We start from the raw sequence: 22,328 nt of genomic DNA on the forward strand, positions 1-22,328 counted from the left end.
GCTCTTGATGAGACAGCTACAACAGTACATCTCTTTTTAGTGGCATGTAGTTGCTGAAGTCACTGACCTGGATACATCACCAGAGCACTGTAAGTATAGCTGGGGCAGACTCCTGAACTTCCGACACTCCCCATTTCTTTGTGTTAGGAGTATTTGCCGCATTATAGGATGTAACACAGGCCAGTTTACTGCTTGAGGCCAGCTGGCTGGCTATGTAAACAATTACTTAATAGCAGTAATGTTTTTGTAATCTGTCCATTATCACCTCTAATCGTGCGTCACCACTCAAATAATGAAATTAAATTATGAACATGGGATCGTTATAGACAAAGTGCGCTGGGGCACATGGAACATGTAGTTGATGATCAAAGCAGTCGAATGTGCTGCCCCAAGGCAGCCTCGAGTATGCGGTTGCCCTGAGGGAAGCACATCCATTGTAATTGGGCGCACTATTCATGATTGTGCCTGGCGCATCTTTTAAAAGTGCATTGTGGCGCAAACATGAACGGTGCGCCCGATACATAATATGGCCCCAGTTGTTACTATAATAATGTGGTCAGAACAAAACACTTAAAATATGCAATTGTCACGACAGTGCTTCTGACCACTCTCACATCCTAAGGGGTATGAAACTGCCTTGCAACAGTAAATACGTTTCTAATTTCAATAATACTTTTTTCCATTCTATCATTTTCCTTAATATTACTTTCAATATTAAATTAATACCACTTGTACGTAATGTCTTGGATACATTCCCCTTTATTGACCAGAGATTAACTGCAAAGAGATGTTCAGTGTAGGATGGTCTGCACCATCTAGATCTCATTGGATAAAGAGACATTATTATCAATCAAGTTAAAGAATGTTTGAAATCGGAAGTTAAAATCTCAGTCTTAAAAGTCAGATGCTGAAGGTACCAGGCAATTCTGACTTAACAACCTTATTATTAGTGATAGTAAAAGTCGATGATGGCTGTGATTCTACTTTATAATAGAACAGTAGTAGTGCTAAGCAGTGATTGTACCCTTACTTTTATTTATGCCATCTAATTGCCTCAAACGACAGTGTGTAGTTAGACCTCCCACCTGAAGCCTCATCAGTACTTCAGTACAAGAAACAGCACCCTTCACCATATTTACTGTGGACTCCTGTCTTGTTGATTTGTTTTCTTCACTTACACCAGGGCTATGTTAATAAGCCAGATAACATATTGCTCCCCATTTTTCATAGATAAATGACCCAGGAGAATACATTTCTATTTTTAGGTTGAGCGCGCCAGTGTAATCTATCTGTAGGATTTTAACCACGCCCACTGCACGTCCATCACTATCACTCGTTCATAGGCTTGCCTTTCAAAAATCCTTTGTTATCATTGGTAAATGCATTACATTTGTCCCTCCTTGGGGCAGTTTTGTTACCGCCTTGGCCATCGACCCTGTTACATGGATAACTGCACGTTTGCCGATACGTTTGACTGCAAGCAAACGTCTTTTTCCTTTTGTGTCTCTCCTTCGCGCTCATGGCGGCCAGGGCGCTTTGAATTGGCTCACATTTGTCAAGTGTTTTACTTTTTATTTTCAATTTATGTGGCAAGAAAGGTCCAGTTAGGAATTTACAACGCTAATAGTTCTAACTCGAGCAAACACGAGACCCATTGCATTTCAAATGCTTGTTGCTATAGTGTCCGAAACGTTCAGTGCTCCTTTCGTCATTTGACACTCCCACATTATATGCAAAATGACTTTGCGCGAATACATGTAGTACAAGTTTCTGTAACAATAGTGCAAGCCATCCTTCATTTAGTTTATGAGTAAATCCATGCAGACTTTTACACTTTTTGTCTAGGTTCACAAATCACTCTATCTACAGTGGAAAAAGAGCACGGTCTTATTTTGAGTCTAATGCTGACTAAAGTAGAAATTCTCTTTTTTGGTGTCCTACGAAGAGTATTTCCTATTCCGACATTCCACCCCCGTACACCCTTGCATAACGTAAGACATCACCACTCAACAGACACATATTTCTTGGTGCTTCAAATGTTCCATATTTACCATTCACTTCAGTGCTTTCACTGTGCAAGCGTCTCCCTTTCCAAACCTCTTAATCTGTCTCTTTAGTGTTTTTATCAAAATGACTCACCATCCACAGTGAAGCTGAAAGACTGAACAGTGCCCCCCTGAAAACAAAATATCTTCTGGAATAGGGGAAGCACTGCTATAATCTTTAAAAAAAAAAAAAAACATATCTTCCATATACAAAAAAAGCAATAAAATGCATAGCCTAGTAATCCGAAACCTTCTCTCTTGTATGATAGTTTGGGTGTCGAGAACCAAATCCAACATTTGATTGGTACCAAAAAAGTCTGCTAATTATTGAACTAGGTCTCCAAATAACACAGTTTGTTATAAATATATGGTCTGAAAAACTCTTAACATAGGCAGCTTAATGATTTCTCTCAGGGCTACCAAACCACATATCTAATTCAATAGCAGGTTTGAAGGTCAAAGAGTTTTCTGTATAGCAGCTCTCTTTACTAAACAAAGTCAAACCATTTCTTCCAGAAAGTGACTACAGAATTGCTGTTCAAGACCTTGTACTCTTGAATCTGGATGGTAGTAATGCGTATTCCATGGCCTCCCAGACTCCACAGGGGCACCCTTTAAAGGCATCCTACATGCTGCAGCTTGTCTCATCCGGGGCCAGCAGAAATATCACAACACCTCCATCCTGCTGGGACTCCATTGCCCCCCGTTTGCCTGTACCATCTTCAAAACCAGCTGCATCATTTACAAACCTATGCCGACCAGCACCACCCCTTATCCTGCAGGCACGTTCTCTATCTCTAGTGAATATCAGCATACCTGCCGCCAGGACAACATCAGGCTGCAGACTAAGAAGTTTAAAAAAGTAAAGACAAAACAGCAGGCCTTTTCCTCCTATGCACCCATGATCTGGAACAACATCCCTGTATCCATCAGGACCACCACAACCCTTCTCCAATTTGGCTGAGATGAAGGCTCACCTATTTAAAGAATGCTGCATCACAATGCATTAACATCTACAAACCAGCTTCCTCTCCTCTTACGCGTTGACTTTATGCGTGCTCTTATGCCTTTTTATCTAAGTTCGGCTGTAGAAATATCATATAAATGCATTTGATATACATGCTGGAATACAGATCAAGGCTACACACATTTTCAGATGATAAAAAAATCTTTATCTTCTTGCACTATTGAGGATCTCTCATTGGTTTAGTTAATAAATTACAAAATACTGTTTCCCAAAGAGTCGCTTCAGTCCACTGAATAAAAGCTATGGGAGTCAATGGTAAAACCAATTAAAACTGGGGTGTAAGGTCATTTCCGTTTGCATCCTCTCTGTTCCTCCCATACGTACAAGGTTGCAGGTGCTCTTTATATTCTGGTAGCCAAGGCAGTATGTAATGATCTTATCCAGCTCAACAGATACTGGCCATAAATAATTTCCTTTTAAGTGGGTAATAATAGGATAAACGTTCACTCAAGTGATTAAAACATCATCATCTCAGACAGCAATTAGGTTGTTGCTAATTGCACTTATTCAGTTTTGGCTGCACTGAGCATAATATTTTTTTTCCTGACGGAACCACAATTTATCCATACTGCTTGTGCATACGTAGACCAGATAGATCAGAATACCTGACAATCACATGTCTCCATCTCATTTTGTTAGTGTTCGCAAACTGCAAACAGAGCCTAGTTTTCTACTATTAGGACGGAAAAGTCCCTGCATGGTTATTTATGGGCACCTTAGCTCAGAGTGCCCCAGCTATATGTAGAGCTGGGACCCTGGTTACAAAACTGGTCTTGAGACATGCGTGTGTGTGTGTGCTGTGACATAGGCCTACCTTGACAGACTAAGGTCAGCCATAGATGGGAGGGATGCCAAAAGCACTTTCCTCTGAATGGTTTGAGTACTTCCCTTACCCACAGTTGCAGAATATGAGCATGGCGGTTGCAGCATACCCGTTTGGTAAACAGCAGAATGGCTGGGTTGTATTCTGAGTTACAGGAGTGGAGAATACAGGCTCACTCAGTTGAAGTTCTGCAACTGTATTTGCAACTCACTTGGCCTACATAAGAGGAATGTAGCGCTGTGAAGAGTACATGTGTTTGTGTGTGCTAAAGACTGCATGTATGTGTGGCTGTGAGAGTACATGACGTGGAGGCCTGTCTGTTCCATTTTGGGGAAGCCCAAGGCCTAGACAATTATAAGATAGAGATGTGGATTGCAGGCCCAGAAAGGAGCTTTGGATTGTTTACATTCCTGGGGATTGGCAGAGAGCTACACTGGGAGAGGAGCAGAACATCCACTAAAGGGTGCTGGGTAGGGATGTCAGAGCACAGTGTTTATGTCAGATGGTGGGTCTGAAAAGGTACACCCTACAGGACCACAGAATCATAAAAGATGGGAGGCTTAATTCTTTCACGCTTTGAGAGGCACATGTCGCAGGAGATTGACACCCAGGTGTAACCCTTTGCTGCATCTATGACCTAGGTTGTGGGTCCTTCAACTGAAGTACCAGCCCTGCTGGGCAGATGGGACCATGGACAAACCTTTATAAGTGGGGAGTAGACACTTCAAAGAGCCCAACACCCACAACAGTTATTTCAAAGGGCATGGTACTAAATCACATTTATGTCTGAAGACACAGTATAGAACTGGAAGCAAAAAACCTGCTTGTTGAGCTAATACAACTAGGATCAGGGACTGAGGTCTGCTAGTCTCCCAGCTGGGCAGGGGGACACTGCTCAGGATGCCAAGAACTCTTGCCCTGAGCCTGGAGTAGCAGTCTGCCTTATGCCAAGACTAGGAAGGAGCAAGGCCCAGCACGGATCCAGAGACAAGGATCCCAGTGAGCAATGTGCAAGACTGAAGGGCCTTCGAGACAGACTATGTGGTGGGAATGCCACAGTGTACTGAGGGCCATTTGCTTTTGTGTTGTGGGCCGTCACCCAGGGACATTGTTGAGGCAATTGCCAGTCATCGATTGGGGCCCATCACCAATGGATGAATGGATGCCGCCCATGTGCTTTGTCAGGATTGTTACCTAAGGGACCAAGTTAACTCACGGGGACCCCCGTAGCCCTTGTCTGCCAGGAAAAGAGGCCTGCTTGACTCAGGAGCCACTGTCTACGACCCCAAGTTTGCAGCATCAAGCCCATGGGGCCCATAATATGCTGGACTGCTGTTGACCGCCAGGACCTGAACATCAAGGATTCTGCAGGATCGTGAGACTTGCACTTAATGATGGACCGTTGACTAATGCCGTAGGGGTCCTCAATAACCAGAAAATATTGTTGTGTTGCTAAAGGTACACTGCATGACGCCAGGCCGCATCACTTTTGTCGCAGTGCTGAAATCACTGGAAGATGTGCTGCAGCACAGAAGGGGGCTGTCACATTGTTGCTACAGCCTAGGTAAGACACACAGAGCAGGGGCTCATTAAGACCTGGAGGGTAAGGTGTGGTGTGCTACATGTGAGAACTGTGTAAAAGACTTGCAGGCAGTTGCTATGCACATTTTGAACAGAAGCCTACAGCAGAGTGGCTTGCACCTGTGGGAATCATCTCATATATGTCCTAGACACTTGAGAACAGGGGAGTGGACCTAGACAGGAGGAACTCAGGTGAATTTGCCCAAATCTGCATGGGGTTGCGTTAATTATTTCACAGTGATATATTTGAACTTTTGTGTGTAATAAACACTTATTTGTCTATAAAACTCAGTGCTGGAATGGACCTGATTTTTTGGGGTTCATTCTGGGAAAGTTGAGTTGTATTTTTACGCCTACACTGACACTTCACCTCCCCGTCAAAAGCCTTGGACTGCTTGACCTTTGCTACCACTGAGGGCCACGTCCTTAAGGGGTGGGACTTGGCCCAGGTGAGCAGGGCTCATAGTAGAAATGGGCCACAGAAACTAGGAGTAAAAAGCCCCAACCAACACCGTGGGCCTCTGTAACCCCTGCCTGCCCTGTGGCTCTCTGAAAGGAGTTCTGGCAACTACCCACTAATATAAGAAAAACCACTAATATAAGATAACTTGCATTGTATATGTGGCATCTCAATGTCTTAAGATGCTTAGTGTGTTTCTATGAAACAAGCCATCTCTTGAATGTACATTAACTGTACAACTGCATTACAATTAAGGGGACCTCTGTTTCTCTTCACAAGTTATATGTCACTAATATTCAGTAACCGGTGTTCAATCTGCGACTTTCATCATATTCTTGCAATGCAAATTCTCCATTCCAGTCCCATTAAGCAAGGGAGACACAACAAATACTGTAGCAGTACCCATGTGAATGTAACCGGAGCTGTGTGTGAATATTAAAGTGATTGTTTGATTAAAACAAGAGCAGAGAAAAACAAACTGGGAAGCAGTCTCATTAAGGACCGGGTCAACCTAAATCATTACAGCTATTCCATTTTATCAGAAACTAAGTAAGGTATACAACTATAAAACTAGGACTGCATTAGATTCATAAGGCTGTGCAAGAGACACAGAATAAATGGCCCATTCCACTACTGTATTAACAACTTTTGAAATGATAGCTGAGGTAATCATCTCAAGAACACTACACTCTTTGCGCAGGATTATAGCTTTCATATTTTATATCAGACAGTCCAGTTTTCACTTTAGGTTTTTGTGTTCAAGAAGATATATAACGTCATTATTTAGCACATACAGTCTTGATTTTGAACAATATATCAAATATAAAAAGCTTTCTTGATATTCAGATTTACTAAGTAAACTGTTAGATGTTTATTCTGAAACAACACCTGCTATAAGAAAATTAATTACTTACCTGTAACTGTAGTTCTCCAGTATTGGAATCTTTCATAGATTCACATGCTTGAATCATTCCCCGTCGTCGAGATGGGAGCCCCCGGTACAATTACACAAGTAGTGTTGAAATATATTAATACAAGGGCCCTAGGCCTCTTCAATTTAATAGTCTATCATAGTCATTTTAAGAAAAAGGACCAAACTTCAGCATCCACCAATCAGACGACATCAGCCTCTATAATCCTCCTGAGAGAAGCTCCAGCACCTCAGATTTTTCAAGCACAAGTGTATTAAGGACAGGAACAGAGAGAGAGAGAGAGGTGAAAGTGAGCTTCTCCGGGGAGGCGGGTGGGTCGCATGTGAATCTATGAAAGATTCCAATACTGCAGAACTACAGTTACAAGTAAGTAACTAATTTTCTTACTCCAATATTGGAACTTTCATTGATTTACATGCTTGCATCAGAGTAGCAGTGAACATTGGAACATTGTAGCAATGTATGTTACAAAACGCCTGCGTATATAATATTATATATATATATATATATATATATATATATACACATATACCCTTCAAGAGTTGTCCAAACATCAAAGGAACAAAATCCCACGACGAAAGGCAAACAGCCGTGACTTCATGCAAGAGCGTGTTTATTATTAAACAAGAAAATCCTGACGCGTTTCGGAACACTAGCTCCTTGTTCACAGGTCAAAGGGAATGTTACCTCATGCATACATTTTAAACTCAAAGAGAACATAGAAAAGGGACTAATGTCAGTATTTAGACATCTATTGTATATGTGTCAGCCATTTTGAAACGAAAAAATATTATTGTCTCATTCGTAAATATAACCACATACTGCTACCTCTCCCTGAGATAGTGCTTCCAAGCAGTAATGTCTTGTAAATAAATGGCAGCTTTTCCGTGTCGCTGCTCTGCAAACGTCTTGCAGGGGAACCCCTACAAACAGCGCTGCTGAGGAAGAAACTGCCCGCTTAGAGTGACACGGACCGATGAATGCAGTGGTTTGCCTGCTGCTTGATGGCAGAAACGAATGGCTGAGGAGATCCATCCGGCTATACTCTGCTTGGAGAGCGGTTGACCTTGTCTGGGTGCACTGTAAGCTACGAACAATTGATTGGAGCGGTGAAAGGACTGGTAGAATTTAACACATCTCTTAATGTCTAAGGAGTGTAATGCTCTTTCCGCAGGAGTAGATCGATGTGGAAAAAAGGTTTTAAAAACTACGGGCTCGTTCATGTGGAAATCTGAAGGGACCTTCGGGATGAAATGCGGGTTAGTGCGTAGCAGTAATTTGTCTTGTTTGATCTGCAAGAACGGCTCCTGTATGGAGAGTGCCTGTATCTCATTGACCCATCTGCCTGATGTGAGAGCCACCAATAAAGCAACCTTCCAAGCAAGGAATTTCAGAGAAGCACGATGGATCGGTTCAAACGGATGCTTCATTAACTGTGCTAGAACAATATTCAGGTTCCACAAGGGAGGAGGACGTCTGAATGGAAGAAAGACCCTGAAAAGTCCTTTAAAAAACCGTTTGATTAATCTAGAGGAATACAGCGAAGGTGAAGAGTCTGAACGCCTGAATGATGCTATTGTCGCCAGATGCACCTTTATGGAGGAATGTGCCAGTCCTGATTGCGCTAAATGCAATAAATAAGGCAATAATTGTTCCGGTGGTGAGGACAGTGGATCAATTTGCCACTGGTGACACCAGAAACAAAATCTTTTCCACAGCCTTATTAGTGCTATCTGCTCTAGCTCTGGACAAAATGTCCCCGCATTCCTGTGGGATATTCAGATGTGCAAACTCCCTGTGCTCAGGAGCCATGCTGACAATCGCATTGACTGAGCATCCGGGTGCAATATTTGCCCTTTGTTCATTGTTAGTAAGTGCAGAGACGGTTTCAGCGGAATGTGAGGCTTCATTGATAGAAAAGAAGCTCTGCAAACCAGTGTTGGCGAGGCCAGTACGGAGCTATCAATATCAGGGTGCACAGCTCTGCCTTCATCTTCGTGAGGACTCTTGGGATCAATGGAAGTGGAGGAAAGCCGTAAGCAAAGATGCCTGAGCAAGCTATGGAAAACGCATTCCCCCAAGATCCCTTTTGGAGATGCCAGCTTGCGTAGTATTGGCATTTGGCGTTCCACTTGCTGGGGAATAGGTCGATTTTGGGCGTTCCCCACTGGGAAAAAATGTAATCCACTGTGGACTAGTCCAGCTCCCATTCGTGGAAGCTCGATCTTTGTCTGCTGAGCGAGTCCGCTATCTTGTTCTCTACCCCCAGCACATGCACTGCTGTGAGTGTGATGCCTTGCTGCGAGGCCCAATTCCACATTTTTTGGGCTTCCCTGGAGAGGGTGAGAGATCTTGTGCCTCCTTGTTTGTTGAGGTAATGCATCGGTAGTGGAGGTGTCTTTTCTTATTCCTACGTCTGATCCTGCTATCTTCGGAAGAAAAGCCTGCAAAGCAAGATAAACTGCTCTGGGCTCTAGCAGATTGATGTGCATCGCCCTCAACTCTAGTGGCCACTTGCCACTTACTTAAAGATCTTGCAAAACAGCTCCCCTGCCCTCCAGAGAGGCGCCTGTAGTGATAGTCCACAGAGCTGGATGATGCAGAAAGGAAAGGCCGACAGACAGATGATGCTTTTGAGACCACCATGTCAGAGCTTTGACTAATGCTGGGGTTATGCTTATCCGATCTTCGAAGCTTCCCAAAAGCTGGAGCCATTGAAAGTTGAGTTGCTCCTGTAGCGGTCGCATTTTAAGTCTGCAGAGAGGAACCGGAGGTATGCATGATGACATCATGCCCAACAAGGATTTGAAAAGGCGAACTGAAACTGAATTTCTTCCCTGTATTGACTCTGCTAGAGTCAGTAACTTCTGTTGTCTCTCTACTGTGGGACACGCCATGGTGGATTGAGTGTCCAGGTTTGCCCCTAAAAAGGTGATACTGCGTGATGGTGGAGGTTTGGATTTCTCCAAGTTGATGGTGAGGCCTGAACTGTTGAATAAGGAAACGCACCTTCTTGTTGATCTGCACGCTCCTGCGTAGGTGTTTGCTTTTATCAGCCAATCGTCGAGATATGGGAATATCTGGTGTTTTCCCCTCCTGAGGAAAGCTGCGATTGGCGCTAGGCATTTGGTAAATATCCTGGGAGCTGACTTTAGGCCAAAAGGGTGGACACAAAGTTGAAAATGTCTTCCGGCTACCATGAATCTCAGGTACTGTCTGTGGGTTGGGTGGATGGGAATGTGGAAATATGCATCTTTTAGGTCTAGTGTAGACATGAAATCTCCCTGGTTGAGTCGTAGGAGGTCATCATGCGGAACAACTGCTTTTTAAAGTAGACGTTTAATTCTCTTAGGTCGAGGATCGGCCTCCAGTCCTTCCACTTCTTGCGAATGAGAAAGAGCCTGGAATAAAACCCCCTTCCTCACCATGATAGAGGTACTTTCTCTATAGCTCCTTTGAGGAGCATCTTGTCGATCTCCCTCTTGAGCTGTTCTGGAAACCTTGATGGAGTCCTGCGAGGAGGACGGGAGGGAGGTTGTTGGATAAACTCCAGAGTATGTCCCTGTTTCACTAATTGGCACACCCACTTGTCTGATGTGATGACTTGCCATTGCTTGAGAAACAGGGATATTGTTCCGCCTAAAACCAGAGGAGGAGGGTTGGATGTAGCCGGAGCCTTGGATGTATCAGGCTCTACGAGCCTAGTCCTTAGCAGGGCGAGTTGAGTGTCCCCTAGTTCCAGATCTACCATAAGCTGCTCGTGGTGGTTGTCTTTGTAGGTAGTATTGACAGAACTGCTGAGAGCAGGAAGGATATGTTGAGTATCTATACTGCTGATAGCCTCCTCTATATGAAGGCAGTCCACGTCCTCTAGCTCGAAAGGAAGGCTTCCGAAACTGTAGAGTCCCTAACGATCTTGCTGTATCCGTGTCGGACTTGATAGACTTTAAGGCCTCATCAATATGTTTACCAAATAATGCTTAGACATCAAAAGGTAGGTCTAAAATCTTATTCTGGACCTCAGGCTGGAATGATGTAGCCTTTAGCCAGCCTTATCACCTAAGTAAAGCCGCACCTGCGAGCTGGCGAAATGCAGTCGTGGATATGTCCATTGCACAGTCTATGAGCTCAGCTGACGTGCGCTGACCTTCCTGCAGCGTCTTTCTTGCCTCTGATCTTCCATCCTCCGGCAACTGGTCAATATGCGGGGCGATGTCTGCCCACAGCTGTCTGTCATACCTGGCTAACACCACTAGGGATTTAGCAGCTCTTATCACTAGGCTAGCCATCGACGAGAATCTCTTTCCAATATTGTCTAGACATCTACCCTCTTTGTCTGGAGGTGCAGAAATCGGAGCAAATGGATTCTTGGACTTCCTCTGTGCCGCCTGGGCCACCAACGAGTCCGGATGAGGATGACCAATTAGACATGCTGGGGCATCCTCTGGTGCCTTGTATTTTTTATCTAGTCGGGGCAGTACTGCTGTGACAGTAGCAGGGTTGTGCATCACTTTTACCCCTTCTTCCCATAAGTAGCTGACCAGTGAAATAGAGCGCACAGAGTTCTGGAACGGCTCTTTAAAATCAAATAGGAAGCAATCTGTTTGCTTGGACGGCATTGGCAAAGCGAAAAGTTTAGCTGCTCTCTCCAGAAGATTATGAAATCCCCCGATGTCGTCTGGAGGGGAATCCACCTTGGAGCAGGAATAATGTATTCATCCCACTCCGAATGACTGTCAAGGCTCTCTTCTTCTTACTGATCACCTTCCGACATATCAGTGTCCTGAGGTAAAGTCATATCCGGCGTGGCCACATTTGTTATTGGCAATGAGGTCGGTCTCTGACGTGGAGTGGTAACCCGGGAGACGGGCGACGGCGGAGGTCGCTCCCCTTGAGGAGGAAAACGCCTACTGTAATCAGCCAGCATCGCTCGGAGGTCAGATAGCAACGAGGTTGGAATGTATGCCCCTTCCTTATATTGTTGATCTCCTCCATAGTACTGAGGGTCATAAGTTTCATCAAATTAGTTTTCGTCCTGATATTTGACGTTCAATTGAGAGGGGCTATGGGCTGTTCCAAAGGGACCCTCGTCGTCTGACTCTTCATCCCCTCTAACAAGTGAACTGGTATGAGAGGGGTCACCTTACTAGGGGAGGTGTGCTTTGGGGTAAGTCTTTCTTGTTTTTTATGTTGTTTTTCCCTCGTCTACGGTGTCGTCGATGGCGCAGATATAGTCTTCGTCAACGGTGGAGTTGACGACGACGAACGCATGGAGATCTTGATCATCGACAGCCTCACCGAAGAGTCTACCATCGACGAGGCCGTCAACAATGGTAAAGCAGACACCGTTGTTACCGCCGTCGACGATGATGAGGTGTAAATCTTCGTTGATGTCGACGCTGCTCTTGTCGACGGTGGGGCACTCGTCGCCGACGATGTCGTTGTCACAATTGTCGTCGACGGTTGAACAGAGGAAGTCGTCGTCGACGGTGGAAAAATACTCACCGACGGTCTCGTCGACGATGAGTCCGTCTTCGACTGTACATTTTTAGCTGCAGAAGTAGATGAGTGTCTTTTGAAAGGCACAGATGGTGGTACAGAGGATGACTTCTTATGCCTTTCAGAAGTGCTGGCATGACCTCCCTCCCCTTTCCTGGAAGATTTATGATGTGAAGTAGAGGGGCTGTGGCCCTTGTAAGACCCTGAGGATGTCTTTTTGTGAGCTTTCCTTGATTGTTGGGATGGAAATCGTGTTTCTGATTTCGCCCTTTTTGATGACTTTTTGGATGTTGAAGAGTCATCACTATCAGAGTCAGAGACTGGATTATCTCTGTACTTAAGTTTCTGCAGCCAAATCAATAATCTGCCTTCTTTATCCGTAAGAGTCTTAGAGGAAAAAGTATGACAAACCTTACAGTCCTTGGCTGAGTGGTCTGGATAGAGGCAGTATATGCAATCCTGATGAGGGTCTTCAGAATGTAGTCTTTTCTTACCACAAGTTTTGCAATTTCTGAATAAACCTTTCTTCTCCTTGCCAGACATGTTGTAGGTGTTAACCCCAATCAGTCAAAACAAGGTTTAGCAGAGAAAAAATAGCTTCAAGCCAATCCAAAGGTGTGAAGAAAGAGCAGAGCTCTGAGGAGACGTACAGTAGAAAATCTGAGGTGCTGGAGCTTCTCTTAGGAGGATTCTAGAGGGTGGTGTTGTCTGATTGGTGGATGCTCAAGTTTGGCTCTTTTTCTTAAAATGACTATGATAGACTAGTAAATTGAAGAGGCCTAGGGCCCTTGTATTAATATATTTCAACACTACTTGTGTAATTGTACCGGGGGCTTCCATCTCTAAGACGGGGAATAATTTAAGCATGTGAATCTATGAAAGTTCCAATACTGGAGTAAAGACCAAATACAATACAGTTACATATGTTTGAAAGACTCTACACTGAGCTTTTACGTTGTTGCTCGCAGACTTCTCTACCGACTGTTTGACTTTTTTTTGTCTCTGGCGATGTACAATCTGTCCATGAGGGTCCCTCCCTTCTATATTCTCCCTTATGCTTTTCATTTTCCATGCTCCTTTTCTGGTGCAGCGTGACAGCCTGTTTTGCCCTTGGAGTTCCAATGTGAGGGGCCAGCTTTAGATTTCGGTGGATTGGTTGCGCCATCACAACCGTGATGGATACCCCATCTGCTGAGATCCCATTATTTCCTATGGGGTTTATATTTCAATGGACGGGATATCTGTCACGAATGTGGAGGAGTAACCTGTCCGCAGAAATTTAAATCAAGCTCAACATGTTTGTTGCTTTATAGAGAAAATACTTAAATATATAAAACCAGTTTCTGATGAATCTGCAGTAATAAACTGCTTATGAGCTGGACATATTCCTAATATCAAACTAAAACATTTCTTGGCTATACCACAAACCGCCCTTCAATCGTATCAATTGTTTGCTGCAGCTGCACTTCTCCATAACAAAAAGTCATCACTGCTGTAGCCTTGTGCTGACCAGTCTGGGCCTTGAATCGTGACTGACAGAGATTCACTGCTCAGGTCCATTGCATATGAAGGAGTCAACTCAGTTTGTGGTAAGCTTAAGGCCAGTGAAAATTCTGCCTGCCTTTCATACTTCATCTGTAAGTTGGCTAGTTATCACATTGCTTATTTTATGTTTCACATTTGCCTCTTGATGCAACCATATACCAGTGTGAGTCTTCTATGCAAGAAGAAAATGCAAATCAACGTAATTTCAGATTTGGGGTAGCAAGTAAATTCAGAAAAGATAATAAGTCGATGAGTGCATAGAATCCAACACACTATTGTGATGGAATGACAAATGGGATCTCTGTCATTTAGTGTTGTAGAAGCTTAGCTATCTTTGTTCTTGGAGCAGTCCCAGTATGGTCTTCTTGCATAGGTATCTATCAATGACCTCCACTGTAAGAAGAGGGTATTTCTAAGGTATTTTCAGATATTGCTCAAATATCTGAAACCCAATTTTTTTTAAAATAAAAGGCTATGCATCCTTTACTTCAAGTACTTCCATCAGGCAAACAGTACAGTTGGTGTTCCTCTCTGACCTTTCCCCGGCATATTTACCTCTTATTTCTATTTTCCGGTTTTCAGTGGCTGTTATGATGCATGACTATATATGTTTATGTCTAACATTTTCCCAACTTCATCACTGCCACCCCAAATCTTAGTTTTATATGGATCTACAGACATGCACCTTACTGTCTTATTCTTTTCAATGTTAACCTGCTCATACATCATCCTTCCTTCCTCTTGTCAACAATTTTTTTTTACTACTTACCGCCACCCTCTTTTAGCTTTTCAAAAAATCTCAGTTTTTCCAGCTACCTCTCTGCTTTTCCACTACTTACTCCTTCTGTCCCCTCCCTGTTTCTATTTCACCTACAAATGCTACTATCCTCCACTTGTATGGATTCTGCCCACTCAGCGTAACTGACTGGTATCCTTCGACCACCAGTGAAGCCATTGTTTTGGCTTGTTTGCAAATTGTTAATATTGTTTCAGTGTAAGAGATGTGGTCATCTGCGCAGCATGCGGACAGCCTCTTCGTAAAGCTGTGTTACATAAAAACATAAGTAAATAAGCAAAACTATCTCCTCTTGCATTACACTGATTCCTGTTCCATTGCCTCACCTAGTACTCCATTCTGGAGTATTTACGAAGGGCTCTAACGCTTAACCCAGCAGGCCTCACTGAAGTGTCCTATGTCTCATTGAAGTGTCTTTCACCTTAATAGTTCCTTAAGAAATCTAGCACCTAAATAAAATACACATGGGTACTTGTCTAGCTCAAGTTACAGTATTAAAATCTTCTCTAAGCCTTCCTATGTCATCATGTTCTCACGCGTTTAAGCAAAAACAGGCTTTATTTTACTTGAAACACATAGAACTACTCTAGTCACTATTCCAACATACTTTACGGATCACCTTGCTTCCTCTGATGTGTTTGCCTAAACGTGTCCCCCCCCCCACACTTACATTCAGTCGCAATTGGTACTGAGGTACATAAGGCTTAAAGATCCATAAGGACACTAAATGTTTTGCAGGCTGTAGAGGGTGTACACCCAAGCTGTCAGTCGACTCTGATCTGGAAGCAGCTTTGGCTTCATCATTTTAAGTATGCCTCATCTCCTCCAGTTAATTTTCTAGCATGTTGTGTGGACTTGCAGCGACCCATGTGGGGAAGGAACCATGCAAAGAGAGCCCTAATCAGCCCGAGTAGTATTGTGACTCTAATTAAGTGGTATCACAGAAGATTGTCTGGCACAGGAAACAAGCAGGATATCTTCCATACCTTCTCATCCATCTCTGCTTAAGCTAGCAGCATGCTGCAATAAAAGTGTCAACAGGGCCCATCATACCTTGGACAGGAAATGAGAACAAGACGCAAGGTGCTGTTCGGACGAAAGACATATTAAAGTACGTTTCAGAATGTCTTAGCACCAGGGCCTGTATTACAAAGAAGGAATACTTTCACTGTTTGCACCACAGTGCATCCATAAACAGGTCAGCTGAGTGGGAGGAATATGCTGAACAAGCTTATGGAATCTTGAGGGACACATCAACACTGAACACGCGGAATCACCAGGGTAACCATGCCGCCTAGCATGACGAGATACATATGCCGGAAGGTGTCCATTTTGAGAGAGGGGGGCCCTAGGTGCAACCACAACGCCTCTTAACAAGATGTATGTGACGTACAAGACTAGAACAGAATGTCGCTTTCCTGTGTCACATATGTGCCATTGTGACTGCAGGGTAGGGGGGCGCATTATTAGAGTTGAGGTATGTGAAGTAGTATCTGAATATTGTAGCCTGGATCCCACTGATAGTGCACCATCTTCTTGTGGCAGACTTTCAGTGCGCCATCTAAGGGCACATTTGCCTCTGCGCCTACATATGTAATATAGCCTTAGAACCTGCCGTAGAGGGCTCTACCGGCTATTAAAGGCCCGGGCATTTAACAAGGGAGAGGGACTTTAATGGCCGGTAGAGCCCGCTACGGCGGGTTCTAAGGCTATTAGAACATTCTGCCACTCAGGGCAGAATGTTCTATTAAACAAAATATATATTCACCGAGCCCGAGGGGATTAAAATCCCCTCGGGCTCCGTGAGGCTTTGTTCACAGCTGTTGCTGTGAACAAAGCGAACATTGGAATGTTGGCGCTGCGGGCTTTTACCAGCCAGTAAAAGCCCGCAGCACTCCATTGTTTTCAATGGAGCTACCAACATTCCAATGTTCTAATACGGCATAGACGCAGAGGCAACATTATTTACTCATTTACATGGGGCAATGACCTCATGCAAATGAGAGAACACTCTCTTACCATAGCACTGCCGCTAAATGTGCGCCAGCACTTTCAGTATTACAGAAGGGGATACACAAGCATCTGCGCCCCCCTCTGTAATAGCAAAAAGCATCTGGGATGCATAACGTGGGCGCACATGACTCATTGTGCCCCTGAGTCACTTTCAGTGATACAACCCCAGGTGTTCCTAAAGTCTGCAATGCCGATGACAGGCTATAGTCCACACCACTTTTGAACATCATCCTGCCTGCTCTAATTAACTTCCCATTCGCACACTGCACAAAGTTTGATATGTTACTACATTTAGTATCCAGCATTATGAAATCCGATATAGAATCTGATACTCCTTCTTATCTGCAGCCACCTGCTTAAATAAATGTATAATTTGAAACAAAGATGGGAACTAGTGAATTGTAGGATGCACCATAAATAGAATCATAATTTGCGAAAGTATTGTCTATTTTTTTTTTTCAAATAAGAGGTTGCATCCTAAGCGTGCAACAAATCTTACTACTGAATTACGTTTTATAGGTAGTTTATTAAAATAAACACCTTCACTAAGACTGAAAAACAAATGGGAGAAAAAAAATATTTTTCAGTACTAATTTCAATTTAAATGAAATTATAGACAGAGGTGGAATCTGTGCCTCTCCAAATAAACCTACTGAAATTAAATTATCAATTAAGCCCGGACAGCTGGCAAAGATTTTAAGCAGTTCTAAACAACTATGTTAAAGACATTAAGGGAATTATGCTTAAGCATAGGCCAAACAGATTTCATTTTGTTCAAGTTTTACATCCCTCTTTACGTGCTTGGGTATTTATATCTTTAAGCAGAACCGATCCCTTGGACTAAATTTACATTCTTAGATTAATAACTATCCCTTTTCAGACTACCTATGAGACTACTTTTTATGGCTCCTGGTATTTCCTCAATAACCACCTGCTTCAATCTTGAGTCCGATTCTGTTAACGGCATCAGATTAATTCAGAACATCAAATATATGCAAGATGTGCGTAAACTGGATGGAAATATATTCCAATATAAAATATTAAGATCCACATTACAAGTATAAACACATTTAACAAAGACACAGGTCTTATAAATATTTTCAGGGTAATTAATGGAAGAGAACTGAGGCAGGAGATACTCCTTACACAACTAAACTCCTCCACAGCGGTTTTATACGTGATGAATGGTGTCTGTTTTAATACGTGCCTTTTTTGTAGGCTCGACATTGTCATAAGCCTAAACCTGCAACCCGTTAAGAATATTCTATTACTTGTTGATTTTAACGGAAAAAAAACGGTGTTTGGAAGGGGGGTAAATTACTGGTGATTAGGAATTGTGGATTCTAAAGCATATGAATGTAGAAAATCATTTTAATAGGAAGTCATAACTTAAAGCAGAGGTGCTTTTATGCGGAAAGGTAGGTTCAAATTAGCAACCATACAGGAGCTCTTTTACAGTTTTGATAACAGAATGGATCAATTTAATGTGGGGCGGCTGGATATGAAGTGGTAGTAGGATATTTGCCAGCAGTATTGATTACTCTTCTCGCTGTTTACCTCCTAGTTATTAGCTATTCTTTCTTAATTCCAAGCAGTAAATGAATGCTTATTAGAGGATATGTTTCCACCTCCTTCAAACAGAGGGGAAAAAAGAGTGTGAAATATCCATAAGTATATATTGTATTTCACAAAGCATTATATTTGTAATTAATTAAATAATAAAAACAAATCTAAAAATTAAAACGTGATAATTCCAGGCACATATACACAAAATCACGTACACAAGCATTTACATATTAAAATCACAATAAACATTTACAGAAAAAGATGGTAACGATGTTTTTATATCAACGTCTAGAGTAAGTTAAATTTCAGTCAGTGATGCCCAACTCATGCTACCAAGCCTGCAAACCTACTGACTAGCACTCATTAAGTAGTTTTTGTTATTTGCAGGTAGTATACGCAGATGTTACCCATAAACATTCTGTCTGGGGTCCTGAAACCTGATCTGTTAATGTGCCTTTAAGGATAATGTTGGGCAAACTTCAAGCAGCTGGATCACACCGCACAGAATTAAACTGTAAAAGAGCAAGAATTAAGGGCCAGATGTACAAAAATAGGATTTTTTTTCCAAATCACAGTTAGGAAACCTCTGTTCCTAATGTATGGAAGACATCTGAGTTTCATGATTCATAGTTGTTCGCAAATACACCTACCTTCTGAATATTAATGAAGTAGGTAGCAATTTGTGACCCATTGGGATTTGCTACCATCACAGAGATGGGGGACTGTAGAGGAATGTGAATGCTTTTCAACAGCATACAGGCAGCAAAACATTTGTACATAACACTGTCATTTAGTATTAGGAAGGAACTCCCTCAACACGCCACTTCCAAATACTGAGTAGCAAAAGCTAAATTGCAATTCAGTAACAAGTTACTGAATCACAATCTGAAGTTGTACATTAAAAAAAAAACAATTTGCATTCGCAAACTGTTTGATTCTGCGATCTGGGATGTCTTCAAATGCAAAAATGCTTCGTACATCTAGTCCTAAATATGTTTACAAAAATCAGTGAAAAGAAGCTACCTCTCTTAAATAAAGGAAAATCTGTTTTTATCTGCTAGCCGTAGAGTCACAATGCATAAACTGTCAGGGTTATCCTGTGTTAGAGCACAACATGCAAAACAACTGCAACAAGAATGCGTTTTATCTATTATGGAATTTCTTCTTAAAACAGTGTTTATTGAGTCTAGAGAAACTAAATGCATTGAACCATACATAGTTATTCAAAATTAGAAGCAGAAAACTGGGAAACAAATGCAGAATTCAGTAACAGGTTGAAGCAAAGCTGCAGGTGTGGAAGAACAATAAGTATATCAGAGTAAACTCCGTAGTTGTATCTCGGTCTAATCAGATTACTCATGAAATAAGAGGAGCTGTTGTAGAGTTAAAATTAGGGCAATGCAAGGGGTATAGATGGGTTGTGTGTGCTGCTTTGAAGAACATCTGGCTAACTCTTGTCTGAAAAACTGGCTGAAAATTGAAGATGGCTCCTTGGATTTTGGTTGTTTTGAAGGCCGAGAAGGCACGTGAACAATAAGTAGACCTTTTGTGAAGCTCTCTCTGGTAAACATCTACCTTCAGCTGCCTAACCAACTACATTTTCCAAGCACCAGACTGGATCAGATAACTCTTGCAACAGCGCCTATGTGCCAGTAGGCGACACCATCTGCCTTTGTCACCTATGTGCGGCTCTATATCAGACATGGAGACACAGAGCCGGATACAGTTTTCACCTCTGCTCTGACGTCAGTTTCCTCCTTTTGTTTTTTTTTAATACCATCAGGTGTGGTGCGCAGCTGACAGGACTTAAATGAAAAATGGCAGTTAGCAAATGCTGTTCACAGCAATTGTGTCATAGTTTGAATCAGGTGGTCTTTGGTAGTGATAGGACTATTACACTGCCAAACTAATTTAGAAGGAATTTAAAACAATTTCTTCAAATAATAAGTTAAAATCAGAAACAGTGGAGCTCAAGATCTGAGTGGAAGGGTGCAGGCAAAATGAAAATGCTGGTACCTTGCAGTAGGTTGTGCCTAAATGTAGCTCCATGCAGTCCTGTCTCAGCCAAGACGGAACCATGATGGAGGCATATGGCGCCATTTACCAGTGCACAGGAACTACTGAAAAAGTTTCCACATCCAATCTGGCTTCTGATGAGATTCCAAAGGCAGAAGTAACCACCAGAAAGAGCTAGTCTGTGATTTTTTTTCACAAGGCTGCAGTGCTCTGCAGCAACATAAGTTTAATATTAAAATTATCTACTCGGTTTAAGTTTTTAGTAACCCAAGAATTTATATTTCTACCTATGCAAATTGCTCTTGCAATTTGGACGTTGTTCAGAAAATTAGGCACAGCTATCAACATTCTTCTCCGCTGTTTGCTCCTTTTCTCGAACTTTTGCTTGAGAACTGTATAACTGACTATTGTGTAAGAGTAGAAACGGTGAAAATTTGGAAATTAGGTTAGCAACTTAGTGGTTAATAAATGTTTTTCTTTAACAGAGATAGTATAATGTGAAATGGTTAGTGACGTTCAGCAAAGGTAAAAGCAACTGAAAAAGTAACTAAACCACGTAACGTCTACCACAACAGAAGCTTCAATGTAGTCACAGTATCATCTAATTAAAATAAGTAAGAACTTGCTTCACATTTGTGTGGCTTGGAAAGCTCACACTTCCATGGTTTTTATTAAAATAATTATAAATTTTGAGAAATGAGTAAGTTAGAAAATCGCAACACCAAAAGAAAATGTAATCATTTTATAATTTGAGGAAGCAAGGTATTAGAAAAAGCACAATTTATTTTATCACATGTTTAAAATAAAAAACCTTAGAATGTACATTACGTTTGTTCATTCAGAGGATCAATATTAATTTTTAGTTCTTGAAGAGATCCAGCTTTCGCTCATCTTAGTACAGTGTTACAATCAAGAAATCTTTCTCAACTGATTTGATTGAATGTAGCATGTCATTTTATTTTTGAAGACAATTTTGGACCACGTACCCATGCTTCTGCTTGAATGGGCTTGATGTTTGTAAGAAGCACCTCTTCATAGTTCCCATAGTCACTGAACTTCACAACTGCAGTTGTCCCAGAAGAATGAAGAGCTTCAATTACAGCCTTATAAAACTTAGAAGAAAAAGCAAGAAAATCACTTACTTGTAAAACTACTCAACTGAATTATATTAACAACTTTGCAAATTGTACATTATATGACATAATCAAATCACTCTTTGAAAAGGAATGCAATCAACCGTGCTAGCAGTGGCTCTGGAGAAATCATAATTACATCCGCACAGTATAAATATAAATTGTAATGTCACTATATAAATGTAGAATACATGAATGTACAAATTAAAATCTGTACCTGTTACTACATATAAGAAAGTAGATTATTATTTGGAGTGGGTGGGCAGTCGTCCACTTCAAGGAATAACCTGTCAAGGTGAACCCCAAAGTCACTAAATTAATGTAAACACGAACCCCCTGGTAGCTATAGAATAGAGCAGAGAGGCTTAACATAGGACAATGTGCAACGTAGTTATGCAGTACCAAAACAGTAATAACGTTATACACCCAAAAAAAAAAACACGGAATTTGAAAAATAGAGTAAAATGTAATCACAGTGTGAAGTGGTGGCCCAACGCAATACCTGAAAACATCAGTTAAAGACAAGTCAGCTGGTGAGTAGTATTTATCGAACACCTTAGCCATCTCAGTAGAGCAACTGTCAATACTGCTTACGTTCTAATTCTTACAACCTTCAAATTGATGATGCAATGAAGAGCAGCACCATCGAGAGACACCACACTTCAAACTCCTTTAACAGAACATGAACACAACAGAAATGAAGACAGAATTAAACATATAAGAAAGCAACAATTAAAACATGAGCAACGCAATAGAACAAATGAGTGATAAAGTTACTCACTGACAAATTCATCAAGATATACTAGGCTTTTACACTGTCTTGTGCTTCTTCTATTTGACATAACAACCTTAATTTGAGAGTCTGAGTAATTAATGGGTGCCCCATGATTTA

General features: G+C 42.0%; 1 protein-coding gene across 3 annotated transcripts in view; it reads right to left on the reverse strand.

The window, feature by feature from the left end:
* TDRD3 (tudor domain containing 3) overlaps positions 1-22,328 on the reverse strand; it is a 653,010-nt gene that overhangs the window by 87,824 nt on the left and 542,858 nt on the right. For all 3 annotated transcript variants that reach the window (XM_069205299.1, XM_069205301.1, XM_069205300.1), the window contains exon 12: positions 21,290-21,415. In XM_069205299.1, coding sequence (XP_069061400.1) covers positions 21,290-21,415 — 126 coding nt within the window. The remainder of the gene's footprint in view (positions 1-21,289; positions 21,416-22,328) is intronic.

Source organism: Pleurodeles waltl, chromosome 8 (genome assembly GCF_031143425.1).
Source record: "Pleurodeles waltl isolate 20211129_DDA chromosome 8, aPleWal1.hap1.20221129, whole genome shotgun sequence".
Taxonomy (NCBI): Eukaryota; Metazoa; Chordata; class Amphibia; order Caudata; family Salamandridae; genus Pleurodeles; species Pleurodeles waltl.